The 14,591-nt window shown below is 41.8% G+C and overlaps 2 protein-coding genes across 5 annotated transcripts; both read left to right on the plus strand.

Annotated features, from left to right (window-relative positions):
• The first annotated feature begins 415 nt into the window (after nucleotides 1-415).
• Nucleotides 416-6,722, plus strand: LOC308097486 (uncharacterized protein). 4 transcript variants are annotated; one of them, XR_013934211.1, is made up of 4 exons: nucleotides 416-768; nucleotides 2,356-2,497; nucleotides 3,424-6,177; nucleotides 6,570-6,722. XR_013934211.1 is itself a non-coding variant. In XM_080445280.1 (3 exons), exons 1-3 carry the CDS (start codon nucleotides 502-504, stop codon nucleotides 4,587-4,589), a joined length of 1,575 nt encoding a protein of 524 aa, XP_080301406.1. In that variant the 5' UTR covers nucleotides 416-501; the 3' UTR covers nucleotides 4,590-6,722. The 4 variants fall into 4 exon arrangements, 1 of the variants encoding a protein (XP_080301406.1); XR_013934212.1 differs by having other exon boundaries at nucleotides 3,424-6,110; nucleotides 6,144-6,722; XR_013934213.1 differs by having other exon boundaries at nucleotides 3,424-4,739; nucleotides 4,791-6,722.
• Nucleotides 6,723-7,476: 754 nt separating this feature from the next.
• On the plus strand, nucleotides 7,477-13,057 carry LOC308097477 (uncharacterized protein). The gene is made up of 3 exons (XM_080445267.1): nucleotides 7,477-7,832; nucleotides 8,915-9,062; nucleotides 10,300-13,057. Exons 1-3 carry the CDS (start codon nucleotides 7,566-7,568, stop codon nucleotides 11,532-11,534), a joined length of 1,650 nt encoding a protein of 549 aa, XP_080301393.1. The 5' UTR covers nucleotides 7,477-7,565; the 3' UTR covers nucleotides 11,535-13,057.
• The last annotated feature ends 1,534 nt before the right edge of the window (nucleotides 13,058-14,591 follow it).

Raw genomic sequence — 14,591 nt, forward strand, 5'->3', positions numbered from 1 at the left:
CAAACAGTAACTATCTGCTTTCTGGTATGGGATTGCTCTGTCATTTCCAACTCATATAGGTCTGAGTGACTGTGCCATAGAGTTATAATCTGTGCACTGTGTGAATGAATGATCTGCAAGCTCGTTGCAGTTTTTACTCCATGCAGTAGGTGGCCTCAATCGAATCTCTAAATAAATACCCTTTCACAACCGCACAGGAAAGAAGCGGGTGTAGGCAGGGTGTAGTGCTATCACTAAAAAGATAGTCACACTATAAATTAGAATAACGGTGAATGGAATAGAGAAGTGTAGGGAGTCAGACTACATACTCCGGTACAGTAGGTGGCGGTATGCACCTAAAAGCAAACGGTTGCGACCCGCCATAAAACCAAAGAAGAAGAAGAAGAACAGGAAAGAAGCAGAAGAAGAACAAAAATGGTGGAACACCGTGGACTGTTGACAACAACATCCTCAAAACAAACCCATTTCTTCTGAAACAGCGACTGTTGAAGCGACCCACTCATGTCTACCACCAGCAGCAGCAGCGACTCGTTCCACGGCCAGCTGGCCGCGGTGATCGAGGTCCTGGCGAACACCGCGGTGGCAGAGATCTGCAAGCTGGTGGATGATGGCTACGCGGTGCTGCGTCTGGAGATCAGCCAGAACCAGAGGGAGATAGACGGCCTCAGGAGGAAGCTGCTGGTCGCCAAGTTCCAGACATCCAGACGGAACCACCTGGACAGACTGAGCGCTCTGAGACGCAGCAGCAGCAGCAGCAGCACCGTGCATGTGAGCCCAGGACTGTTGTCACGATCTGTTTGTTTGATTGATTGATTGATTGATATGATAGATCGACAAAAAGTACAGTTCTATACAAGGTCTGCTAAAAGGATTAAACCCCAAAAAGCACTATGGCTTGTTGTTTCCATTGGGGTCCTGTGTAAAGTAGTTTGACAGGTACATGGGTGTCTTTGTGATGTAGTGTATCTTGTAGACCAGACCTATTGCAAGTTGCTGTACTCTATCCTCTACACTGAGCCGTCCCACCCAAGCAAAGTGAGCAGGGGTTAAATGAGTTGTAGATGTAAGGCGAAGCAGTAGCCTGACCAGTTTGTTTTGGGATGTCTGGAGCCTTGTTTGTAAGGGCTTTGTGGTGCTATGGTACCACGAGGTGCATGCATAATATTGCATATAGATATAGTATAGTCATAGTGACATTGGATGAGTGCTCCAGCTAGAGTCTGCAATGTATTCCTACTGACCAGAGAGGAGATCTTGTAGAACAATTTTGTTCATGGTTTGACTTTTTTGTATTACTTTAGTTGCCGTTTTTTCACTGGAAGGATTTGCCTCTAATATACAACCCAGGTAGGTAATTTCCTTGTGATGACATTGTCACCCACTTGTGAAGACTGTGAAGCCATCTGCCTTGCAAAGGTTTATTTTGGACCCAAAGAGAATGGATTCAGTTTTAGCCTTAGGATTCAGGTGTAATGATCATGAAATTCTTTAACACAAAAAAGTTCTGGGGACTTACATAGGATAAAAAATACACTAATTCATGTCATCGACAATTTTACAAAACACAGTAGGTACAAAGGAGAACGGGGAAAACATAAGCAGTGAATGTATCTCCCCTTTTGGTCTCCTTTTTCTCAGGCTAGTTTTGAAAGAAACCAGTGATTCACATTTTTTTAATGGATGGTGTCAGGGTATTTCATATATTGGTGGCAGAGTAGTAGAATGAGACTTTTCCCATGTTCGTTCTATATATATATCATTGAATGAGGGCTCCAGCAGTTTTTCAGAGCACTTTTGTTGACAAAAGAGGAAATTCTGCCTAAAATCTTGTTCTTTGATTTACTTTCTTGATCACTTTTTGATGCCAGTTTTTCCCCCTGTCTCTTTGTAGTCAAGAATGCAGCCCAAATAGGTAACCTGTTCTTTGCTTGAGATTACTACAGTATATCGTCAACTCTGACCTTGAAATCATTTGCATTTACATTACTAAGGGAATGTTTCGATCAAAATTATATTATTTGCGCTTATTGTAATGAAAAATTGCACAGGGAATATAAAAAATAACTTAAATACAATTAAATTACTGAAAATGACTGGTACTATGTGTTAAAAATAAATAATGTACTATGGGCAAAACAGGCCATTTAATACTTTTATGAAAAGAAAAGAAGAAAAAAAAAGCAATCTACAGCTACAAGCTGTAGATTGGCTATCTATTTATATTTATCTATATATCTATATTGGCTTTCTTTCAACAGATTAATTCATACAGATGGAAATGATAAATGATTATGCAAAATAATTTTGATTATTTCGGATAATGAAGACATGGCAATTATGTATTAATTGTGACAGGTGACCCGCGTACCTTCGGCACCCAGCAGAGCCAGATGTAACCCGGCGACCAAGAGCTCAGCACAGGGAACAGGAGGAGAGGAGGAGGACGGGGGCTTTCCAATCATCTTGAAGGTGGAGGGTGACGGCAACACACTCGAAGGTAATTAGCAGAATCATGAAGAAAAAGAAGCGGGGCTCGCAACTCACTTTAAAAAGCTCACATTTTATCCACTGCAGCAAAACACAAGAACTATTATGACTTGAATTAAAAAATTCAAGTGATCATTGATCTGATACCCTGCATAATATTGAGTGTTGAAGCTGCCATGCGTAGGGTTTCCTACACGGATCTCCTACATGAAAGACTAAATGTTTACCTCTCTCATTCAAGACCCGGTTCCACTGCTTGGTCAAGGTAGACATAGCTGCTTATGAGCTTCAGACAGTACTACTTTTCAATCAGTGGGTCTCCTAGTCCTACCCCAGTTATTCTCAAATTTTCACATTTCAAAGACATCCAAATTTGATGCGTTTGCTTTTTTTATTATTTTGTTTTTTAGCTCTGAGACTCCAATCTGAGAACATTTATTATTAGAAAATGGTATGTGTGTTATTTTGTCTCGAATTCCTTGATAAAAGTATTTTCAAAATAGCCATCGTTGTATGTTCTCCAGTTGTATTTGCTTGTACATGTATCTTTCAATCATTTTTAAGTGGGAACCCCCTCAAGGACCCCCTCTTTTTAAAGACAATACCAAAGGTTTTCAAAAAATAACAAAAATAGCAGGTCTATAGCCTCATGTGTCATAATGCATTGTGAGCTTTTGAAGCTATTTTACCACCTATTTTTACTACTACCATTTTACAATGAACTATACAATAGGGCACAAGTGGTTAATCACACTAATTGATTAATTGATTTATAATGAAAAAACGCATTGTAAAAATATGCTTCTTGATTATTTAATTAATCACTAAAGTAATTGATGGAATAATTGCAAAGAAAATAAACGATAAACGATGCTCATCCTCTTTAGACTTCAGAGGTTTGATAACCAACTGATCATTTACTCTTCTCCTTCTCAGACATTCAACGCCCAGTCAAGCAGGGAAGTGAAACGAACACAAGAGCATCTGCAAACACTCTGTCCTCCAGACCTATAACTAGAACCCTCGCTGTAGAGCCTGAGAATCATCTTCACCACGTCGACCAGCGATTCAACACCCGTCACCACAGTAACGGAAATGTAAGCAGAGACCATCCATCATCTGACCGCAATAACAGATTCACCAGCACCACGAGTCACGCCCATAGCAACCTGTTCACCAGTGCATCTCAGTGGGCAGAAGCTAGTATAGGCATAGAGCTGTGGAATAACACTGGCAGCCTAACCACAGGGAACTGTTCTCTGAACCCACCACATAACTCAAGCCCACATCAAGAGGGGAGAACTGGGAGCAACACTGATGGCAGAGAGGGCTCTCCTGGAGCTTCAGAGGACGGGGGAAGAGACGTTTCTTGCAACCCGAGTAACGTTGCTCCATCCCTGGCTGGTAATCTGGACTGGGAACCGGATATGGTGTTAGTGGATTCTATTCCAATTAAAGTGGAGGCAGACATGGGTTCAGAGTGGAGCATAATAGACAGGGATGGGATAACCAGGTCTGCCAAACGGAGACTCCAGAAACATGGCGGAGAGGAGGAGCTAGAAGCAGCACGCTCAGTCCCGACACTGAGCACAGAGACCTTAGACGGAACTACAGGTTTAAAGTCAAGTTTGGTTGATGTTAATAGTGGCACTTCCTATGGCGGCTTCTCCTCTTTCCCTTCCTCGTTTTCTGCAATCAAAACCCCAAGGCAGGTTTTACACCCTCAGGCAAACCGAGGAGACAATCAGTCGTCTTCCCACAACGGAATTGCCTCTTCTAGGGAGTTTAGCAGGCCCCTGAGCTCCATCCCGCCTATGGCGCTACCTGCCCAGCCAGCCCGTGACACCGGAGGTCAACCGTTCCGTTGCGAGCTGTGCGAGAAGACCTTCAGCAAGTTCCAGAACCTGCGGCTGCACCAGCGCGTGCACACGGGTGAGAAGCCGTTCGGCTGCCGCCACTGCTCCAAGCGCTTCTCCCACCAGCATCAGATGAAAAACCACGAGCGCGTTCACACCGGAGAGAAGCCGTTCTGCTGCCCCATCTGTGGCAGGTGTTTTGTACAGTCCAGTCACATGAAGAGACACCTCAGCATCCACACGTGATGGATGGCGTTGTTGCTACAGCATTCAAAGAAAGAAATAACGCACATCCTCCGTCTCTAGTGCTGAGCCAAACTGCAAAACAGCAGAATCATGCAAAACAAGAAGGGGACTCGCACAGCATCAGCATACGATAGAGGACAGATCAGTGATGTGATGGCGTTGTTGCCTCAGCACCCACACAACAGAGGAATGATCAGTGAGGTGATGGCGATGGTGCCTCAAGCCTGTAATATACTTGGTTGTAACAGATCTGTAATCAATGTTTTTGGTGCGCGACACAGACACACAGCTAAGTATACGTAAATCAGGCATCAGCTTCCATATGACAGAAGACCGATGAATGAGGTGATGGTGCATGGTTGTAGCTTTCTGATTGGATGAGGGCAAAAGTTGAGTAACTGGGTTAAAGTTATATGTAATACTTTTGGGGAACAACCAAAAACAAGGATGGATTTTACTCTCTAACTTGCTTTTTAATGCAGGTATGGGCAACATAAATGGGCCAATGTGAGTTATATTGAATAGTAAAATGAAAAGCTGCTATTTTCACAGTATAAAATAAGTGGTTTATCGATTTGTTGATAATAAAAAAGTGTGCTTCTCAATTATTAGATTAATCTAAACAAAGTAATCGATAGAATAAAAGAAAATAATGGATAGTTGCAGCCCTAAACGAGATGAGACCAAAGGAGAGAGGATAGGATGTTAAAGGACTACAGTACATATGAAAAACTGTTACCGTGACGACGACCTCTCTTGTGACCTCTACTCAGCTGGTCATTGCTAGGCAGGTTGCGATGAACTGCTCATCGGTCACCTTGACAACCACAGGTTCCTCAAAGTGCACCTGCGCCCACTGATTCACAACAACCAATCAAATCCTCATTTGACAGTGAAGTCATTACATCAGATCAGAGGAAACCAAGGTAATCGATAGAAGAAGGTACGGTCAGGCCATGGGCCGGGCATGCGCCATTGACGCTCATGGGAGGCAAACTGGATCCGGAAGTTTGGTTTAATACATTGGAGTCAATGAGAGTCGGGCAGTATTTCTGAACGATTGCGTCCTTTGTCAGTTAATCAGTTCAGGAATACAAAAGAAGACATATCACAGGTTGTTTTCTAATCACTTGTTTTTCGATGTGCACTGTACGTAATTTTATTGAGGCATCTAAACAGCGCCATGTATTGTTTCTGGCTCGGCAGTATCGCGAGATTTGGTTGTCAGACTGTCAATGATCGACAGTCTCGGGATACTATGACACGTTCAGAAACGTACTTTGTGCTCTTTAGATACTTCAATACAATTATACAGTGTACACATCAAAAAGCAACACAGCAGAAAACAATGTGCGATATGTCTTCTTTTATTTTCCTTGACCGAGTATTTTACAAGGGTCTCACTTGTTCAGAAATGGTGTTTGTTCATAAGCCGGTCCACCTGCTTACCAGAGGTCCTGGTAGCATATAAAACCAGCAGTGTAGAGGTCCTGGTAGGATATAAAACTAGCAGTACTAGAGGTCCGGTAGGATATAAAACTAGCAGTACTAGAGGTCCTGGTAGGATATAAAACTAGCAGTACTAGAGGTCCTGGGGTAGGTAGTGATGTGCGGTCGGGTTTTTTCATGACCCGCCACGGAACCTATATATAAATCTATGGCTCAACCCGCCCCGCGACCTGCGGTGGAAAAAAAAAGATAATCATCATAATTGCTCCGATTTATATAGTGCTCTTTTAAGTACCCAAAGTCGCTTTAAATGTCTACAGTAGCACAACATTGTCATGGGCTAAATAAACAAGCATGTTGTTCATGTTGTTGTTTTTTTTTTGCGTGTGAGAGCGGCTGACCCGCTCACCCGCAGCCCGCATAATTGCCTCTGAAATCCTGACTCGACCACCCGCGCCGCGGGTTGACCCGCAGGTTACGGGTCGGCCCGCTCATCACTACTGGTAGGATATAAAACTAGCAGTACTAGAGGTCCTGGTAGGATATAAAACTAGCAGTTAAAGGTCCTGGTAGGATAGAAAACCAGCAGTACTAGAGGTCCTGGTAGGATAGATGGAAAACCAGCAGTTAAGAGTAAAACTCAATGTTTTTGTATTTCAAACTGCACACATCATGTCTTCTCGTGTTCTCGTTTGATTTTTCTTCTGTTTGATGTAAATCACTTTGTACATTTGTTTTGATAAATGCTCTATAAATAAAGTTGTATTATGTGTCAGAACCTAAACCTAACTATTTAATTTAATCTTAATATTGTTTTGAATCTTCTGTGTTTTATTCTCTTGGTGCTGTTGATGACAACTACATTTACCAATGAGGATCAATAAAGATTGGTTTTATCTTAATAATACAAACACACGTCTGCCTGCTGGTATGGGATGGTGGGGGTTAGGGAAGAGTTGCTGTCATTTCCATTCCAACTCAGGTCTGTCAATGTGCATTGTGTGAGGATGAATGTGTGATCTCAGTCAAGGCATAATGAGAAATAACATCATTTTAATGTTGCAGTCCAAGTTGACTTGTCAGACAGTCTGATAAAGAAAATAAATAATAAAACGTTCGTACAGTAATTGTAACAGGACTATAAAACAAGACTTAACACAATATTACCAGTGGAAAGCCCTGGTTTCTATTCACTGTTCACTGCTCAAATCCGGTCAAAAATCCCGCCTACTGTATCTGGTCATTTCCACATATACGTTTACAAACACATACAAACTGTTTCCGTATCCGCTTTAGAACCGGATCTGCAAACTGTGAGACGAATTGAATCGATCCCGGTCAAGCTCGTTGCCGTTTTGACTCCATGCAGTAGGTGGCCTCAATCGAACCTCTAAACAAATACACTTTTAGCACCGCACAGGAAGCCGAAGAAGAACAAACATGGTGGAACACCGTGGACTGTTGACAACAACATCCACAAAACAAACCCATTTCTTCTAAAACAGCGACTGTTGAATCGATCCACTCATGTCTACCACCAGCAGCAGCAGCGACTCGTTCCACGGCCAGCTGGCCGCGGTGATCGAGGTCCTGGCGAACACCGCGGTGGCGGAGATCTGCAAGCTGGTGGATGATGGCTACGCGGTGCTGCGGCTGGAGATCAGCCAGAACCAGAGGGAGATAGACGGCCTCAGGAGGAAGCTGCTGGTCGCCAAGTTCCAGACATCCAGACGGAACCACCTGGATAGACTGAGCGCTTTGAGACGCAGCAGCAGCAGCAGCAGCACCGTGCATGTGAGCCCAGGACTGTTGTCACGATCATGAGTATTTTTAGTTTTTGCATTGAATATTGGAACATATAAATCAAAATTATATTTTTCTTACGCTTATTGTATACCTGCCAACCTCTGAACCTCAGACTGTAAGTGCTGCCCCCCCCCCCCCCCCAAAAAAAACATTTCCAGTATTCTGATGGAGTTTGATATTATCAGGCTTAACATGATAGGATCCATTAAAAAGCTAAAAGTATCCCTACATACATTGATTTGATGACTGAAGTAATTGAAGAGCTATCTTTAATAATAATAACCACTAATTACTTAGTAGTAGTGACTATCTTTTTATGATTGCATTAAATCACAATGTATCACTTACTGTAGATACATGGAGTGTATGTGTACACTGTATGTGGGACTGGAGTTTATCCAGACATAATATACTGTGTATGTATGTATGTATGTATGTGTATATACATATACATATACACACACACACACACACACACACACACACACACACACACACACACACACACACACACACACACACACACACACACAGTATACACATACACATACACACACATACACGACTGTAAAAGTGTAACATTCCCACTCTCATTGATATGTGAGAGAGAGAGAGCATTCAAATACTGCCATGGCTATTTGCATGTCAAAAGCCCAAGGAACTACGCAAATTCACATTAATGGCTGCATATCAGTGGGAATACTGGTCGTACGTGGACACGCAGGTTGCCACGCAAAACGGCGGTTGGCAGGTCTGGCTTATTGTAATGAAAAATTGCACAGGGCATATTACAAACAATTTAATAGAAAGAAATTACTGACAATGACTGGTAGGCCTACTAGTAATACTAAAAATAAATTATGTACTATGGTCAAAACAGGCAATGCATTTAATACTTTTATACTAATGTTTTAAAAATGGCCAATCTACAAGCTATAGATTGGCTATTTCTATTTTTCAACAGATTAATTCATGCAGATGAATGGAACTGATTAATGAGTATAATATGCAAAATAGTTTTGATTATCTAGAATAATTAAGATAAGGCCATTATGTATTGATTGTGACAGGTGACCCGCGGACCTTCGGTGCCCAGCAGAGCCAGATGTAACGCCGTGACCAAGAGCTCAACACAGGGAACAGGAGGAGAGGAGGAGGACGGGGGCGGTGGCTTTCCAATCATTTTGAAGGTGGAGGGTGATAGCAACACACTCAAAGGTAATTAAAACATGTGTAATAATGCACATGCTCTGTCTTTGGTGCTGCGCCAAACTGCAAAACAGCAGAATCATGATGCAAAAGAAGGGGGCTCGCAACTCACTTTAAAAAGCTCACATTTTATCCACGGCAGCAAACTATTATGCCTTGAATTCAAAAATTCACGTCATCATTGATCTGATACCCTGCATAATACTGAGTGTTGAAGCTGCCATCCCTAGGGTTTCCTACACAGGTTCGTACCTCTCACATTGTGCTTATGAGTTTCAGACAGAACGACTTGTCAATCAGTGAGTCTCCTAGTCCTACCGCAGTTATTCTCAAACTTTTACATTTCAAAGACATCCAAATTTGGTTACATTTTTAAGCTCTGGGACCCCAATCCAAGAACGTTTGTTATTATTAGAAAATCATATGTGTTATTTTGTCTAGAATTCCTTGATAACAGTCAAAGTCTTTTCAAAATAGCCATTCTTGTATGTTCTGTAGTTGCATTTGCTTGTACATGTAATAGTGAAGAGGACCCCTTGAGGACCCCCGTCCCCATTTTGAGAAAATCATGCATTTTATAAATCAGGGCATTCTTGAAAAAGAGAACTTGTCCCCAGTTGAACCTCCCTGAATACCGTAAATAAAGGTGTGAAATGAAATTACTATACAGTACAAATGTACATTAAACAAGAGAATGCAAGCTAAATCTTTTTGAGAAATTGAGAAAGCTATCCGCTGCCACCCCCAGTCACCCACAATGAGAAAGAATGATATCCTTATTTTATCCCATTTGTTCATAGAGGGGAAAAAAGCTCTGCCCTAGGGGTACAACAGTTGATCAAACTAGATTTAATTGATTATACAAATGTAATCGATTTCAATCAAATCGATTTTGGGGGACCCATCCCCTTTTCCTCTTTTTAAAGACGATACCAAAGGTTTTCAAAAAGAACAAAAATAGCAGGTCTATATCCTCATAACGCATTGTGAGCTTTTGGAACACATTTTTTATGACACCATTTTACAATGAACTATAAAATAGGGCACAAGTGGTTAATCATGCTAATTGATTCATTGATTTATCATTAAAAAACACATTGTAAAAACACGCTTCTTGATTATTTAATTAATCAGTAATTGATACAATAATTGCAATGAAAATCAACAATAGTTACAGCCCTACTCTGCACATTCTCTTTACTTTTCAGAAGTTTGATAACCAACTGATAATTTGCTCTTCTTTCAGACATTCAATCCCCAGTCAAACAGGGCAGTGATACAAACACAAGGGCATCTGCAAGCATCCCGTCCTCCGGACCTATATCTAGAACCCTCGCTGTAGAGCCTGAGAATCATCTTCGCCGCGCCGACCAGCGATTCCATGCCCATGCGCCACCACCCAGCAAAGCTATTGCCAGTCATCACAGTAACGGAAATGTAAGCAGAGAGAGCCACCATCCAACATCTGACCGCAATAACAGATTCACCAGCACCACAAGTCACGACGATGGCAACCTGTTCACCAGTGCATCTGAGTGGGCAGAAGCTGGTGCAGGCATAGAGCTGTGGAATAACACTGGCAACCTAACCACAGGAAACTGTTCTCTGGACCCTCCACATAACTCAGGCCCACATCAAGAGAGAAGAACTAGGAGCAACACTGATGGCAGAGAGGCTTCTCCTGGAGCTTCAGAGGACGGGGGAAGAGACGTTTCTGCCGACCCAAGTAACATCGCTCCATCCCTGGCTGGCGATCTGGACTGGGAACCCGATATGGTGCTGGTGGATTCTGTTCCAATTAAAGTGGAGGCAGACATGAGCTCAGAGTGGAGCATAATAGACAGGGATGGGATAACCAGGTCTGCCAAACGGAGACTCCAGAAAGACAGGAGAAAGGAGGAGCTAGAAGCAGTGCGCTCAGCCCCGACACTGAGCACACAGATCTCAGACAGAACTACAGGTTTAATGTCAAGTTTGCTTGATATTAATATTGCGTCCTCTTGCAGCGACCTCTCCTCTTTCTCCTCCTCATTTTCCTCTCCAATCAAAACCCCCAGGCAGGTTTTACACCCTCAGGCAAACCGAGGAGACAATCAGTCGTCTGCCCTCAACGACATGGTCGCTTCCTCTGCCAGGGGAGAGTTTAGCAGGCTCTTGAGCTCCATCCCGCCTATGGCGCTTCCTGCCCAGCGGGCCCATGACGCCGGAGGTCAACCGTTCCGTTGCGAGCTGTGCGGGAAGACCTTTGGCAAGTTCCAGTCCCTGCGGCGGCACCAGCGCGTGCACACAGGCGAGAAGCCGTTCGGCTGCCGCCACTGCTCCAAGCGCTTCTCCCACCAGCATCAGATGAAGAACCACGAGCGCGTTCACACCGGAGAGAAGCCGTTCCGCTGCCCCATATGTGGCAGGTGCTTTGTTCAGTCCAACCACATGAAGAGACACCTCAGCATCCACACGGCGGAGGACAAGTCAATGAGGTGATGAAGAAAGAAACCTCAGAGGATAGATCAGTGATGTGATGAAAGGACATCTCAGCATCCACATGACAGAGGACAGATGAGGTGATGGTGCATAGCAGTTGCCTTCTGATATGAGGGTAAAAGTGAAGTCCAGTAACTGGACAAAAGTGACTCAGCACCAAGATAGGGGGATGTGTATTAAATCGATCTGGAAAATCTATTTGAAACACACATGGGATACTTACACTTTGCTAGAAAACCAAAAGTTTAGTATGGACACGAAATGTACACCACAAAATGCTCTCCGAAACATAATATTCGAAATATTGTCAAAATATTGAATAAAGTTTTGGAGTTTAGACACCATATAGAAAATACTGTGCTATAGTAAAACGTATCTGAATAATACTTAGGATCAGGCCTGAAATTTCATTTTAGGGGCGAGACCCCTGGCCTACAATTCAAATGTCACGGCAGCAAGGACAATGATTTTAAGTTCACGGGAAAAATTAATTGAACTTAAGTGTTCAATTCATAATCAGGCTGATTTTATTATTTTATATAACTCGCTGAAAGCTGTTTCTGTTTCACAGAAACGGCTTTCAAATAGAGTTGTGGCAGTGATCTATCAGGATGAGTTTGAATTAAATATCCTGGATGACCAGTACTAGATTTGTGTCACATATTGCAGTATTCCAGTGGTCCAGGCTCGAAATTTAACCTACCACTGGTTATGTTTGACTTACTGTTGCCCAATAAGAATTCAGAATTTAATTCATAATACATTTGAGCTATTGCTATACTGCCCAAGTCAAAGTAATTAAGTACTTTGTGTGTGCATATGTATTTGATTGAAGGATATTATGTGAGTGATTTGACAGGCCATGATTGATTTATGGACGGGTCAAAACATCCACCATCCCCCGCCCCTCCTCCTCTCACTTCAAAGGATCACAGACCTGTCGCTGCCCCCCCCCCACCCCCACCCCATTGGTCAAATTAACTTTCAAATACTGTGGTCAACATCTGTGGAACACATAGTATATCTATTGTGTTTGTCATTTATTCTCTTAATGTGTGTGCATCAGAAGCTTATTGTTGCTGTCAGGCAGAAACCTTGTCATACAACAAACAGTGTCACATAAAAGTAGCAGAATTAGTCATATTGGACCAATGTATTAACAAGAGCTTGTGACTAAATAATAACTACATTGAGTCCATTTGAACACAGGTTCTTGTTTCCTAAAGTAATGGTTTCGGACATACAGGGTTTCCACCCGACAGTGACGATATAAAAGTCTGCATTCCTTTCTATTATAATCATTGTCATTATTAACATTATTGATTTCTCCCCACTGTGGATAGTACGTTTTCATTATGATGTTTGTCTCTAAATGTGACTGCCATTTTGAATGAAATGATAGTGTTTGCTATCAATATGTGTTTATATAAGATTTGAGTCTATTCAAAGACGCTGATTTGTGCTGTGCCGCGGCATTCGCTCCAAACCACACACTTCACACATTTTGATTAATACATTTTGCAGGAAATAAAAAAAAAACAGATTGCAACTATATGACATATTCCCTATAATCAGTAAGATGTGAGTGATACTTAAAATATTATTTCATTCACAGGCAATCAACGTCAGACTGCCTCTTCACTCTTCCATGAGCAGAGTGGGAGCGAGAGTAGATAACACTGGGCATAAGGCAATGGCATCTGGCACGCTGATAATGTAACGGGTAGCGCAGGTGTTTTAGGTATAAGGCTGGTGGCGTAAATTCCCCAATTTGCACGTTGTAGATGTGGCTTGCATCAAGTATCCCTTGGTGAGCAGATAAGGAGAAGGCATTACCAACAGCAACAGAGGTGGTTCTTGCTGTGAGATATGCGTGCAGCAGTTGGAGGACACTGTCATTAAGACCGACCCCACTATCAATTGTTGTGCATAGGTCTAGATTGAAGGACCAGAATCGCCAGCATCCAGATTCATGAGTAGGTCATTGGTAACCTTAAGCATGTCTCAGTATTGTGGAGTGCTCTAAAACCAGTAACTAACTTTCCATATAATTTTTTATTGCTCAACTGAGAAAGAAGCTGTGAAGAAATCACTTTTCCCAACATTTTCGACATGAAGGACCGTTTTGAGGTGAGTCTGAACAGGAACAGGAAAGGGGTATGACAGCTTCTGGAAACCTGCAGAGCCTATTCTGCATTTATTGACGGTTAAGTCTAAAGTGGGAACAATGCTTTATTAAGGTTAATACATCATTTATTATGCACTCATTAACAACAATGCTTTTCTCAGCTACATCTGAAATTAGCTACATGTTGTCAAGGATAATCAAATGTGAATGAAATACATATAAATACAATGTTTTAGCAGAGATGATTTCATGATTGTAAAGGATTTTATTAATGTTAATCTGTCTATAAGCACAAGTTTACAGGTTTCTTATAAGCACTTATAAATGTCTTATCTAATATACTGTATATGTTTACAATGCAATGATTAACACTTATATTGTCATATTAACACATAAATATCTTATAAGGGACTTATACGATACCCCTATATGGACCCCCCAATCCAACCCTTGAATTAATGCTTAGTACAAGCACTATAATGTACCAAAAGAATGTGACCTGTGCATCACAATTGTGTGCTATTGGAAATTATGACCTCAAGGTGGCACTAAAGCAACGGATTGGGTCACCAAAGTATGTAGCCAATAGACACTTTTGAAGGTTAGCAATACACTGGAACAGATAGTGAAATAACACAACCAAATGGTGCAACCAAAACAAATCATTACACACATACAAGTGTACACAATGACAATATGTGGATTATATATTTTTCTACCCACTACAACAATATTCAACTTCATTTATATATCCCTTTTTGAAACAAAGGTACAAAGTGCTTTACAAAAAAAGATCAAATGACAGCAGAACAAGACAAGAAAACAAGAGTATAAAATAGCATAATATAGTTGTTTGTATAGTTAGTGGGTAACTTTAAATAGGGTCACTTTCTACTAGCCATCACTGTACTTGATGAATTAATATAAAT

The sequence above is a fragment of the Gymnoscopelus braueri genome, assembly GCF_963280865.1.
Source record: "Gymnoscopelus braueri genome assembly, chromosome: 2".
In the NCBI taxonomy this organism is placed as follows: Eukaryota; Metazoa; Chordata; class Actinopteri; order Myctophiformes; family Myctophidae; genus Gymnoscopelus; species Gymnoscopelus braueri.

Coding starts and splice junctions, on each gene's coding strand:
- LOC308097486 (XM_080445280.1), top strand. CDS start 502: ATGTCTACCACCAGCAGCAGCAGCGACTCGTTCCACGGCCAGCTGGCC. Junction 769..2,355: donor GCAGCAGCAGCACCGTGCAT/GTGAGCCCAGGA, acceptor TAATTGTGACAG/GTGACCCGCGTACCTTCGGC. Junction 2,498..3,423: donor TGACGGCAACACACTCGAAG/GTAATTAGCAGA, acceptor TCTCCTTCTCAG/ACATTCAACGCCCAGTCAAG.
- LOC308097477 (XM_080445267.1), top strand. CDS start 7,566: ATGTCTACCACCAGCAGCAGCAGCGACTCGTTCCACGGCCAGCTGGCC. Junction 7,833..8,914: donor GCAGCAGCAGCACCGTGCAT/GTGAGCCCAGGA, acceptor TGATTGTGACAG/GTGACCCGCGGACCTTCGGT. Junction 9,063..10,299: donor TGATAGCAACACACTCAAAG/GTAATTAAAACA, acceptor CTCTTCTTTCAG/ACATTCAATCCCCAGTCAAA.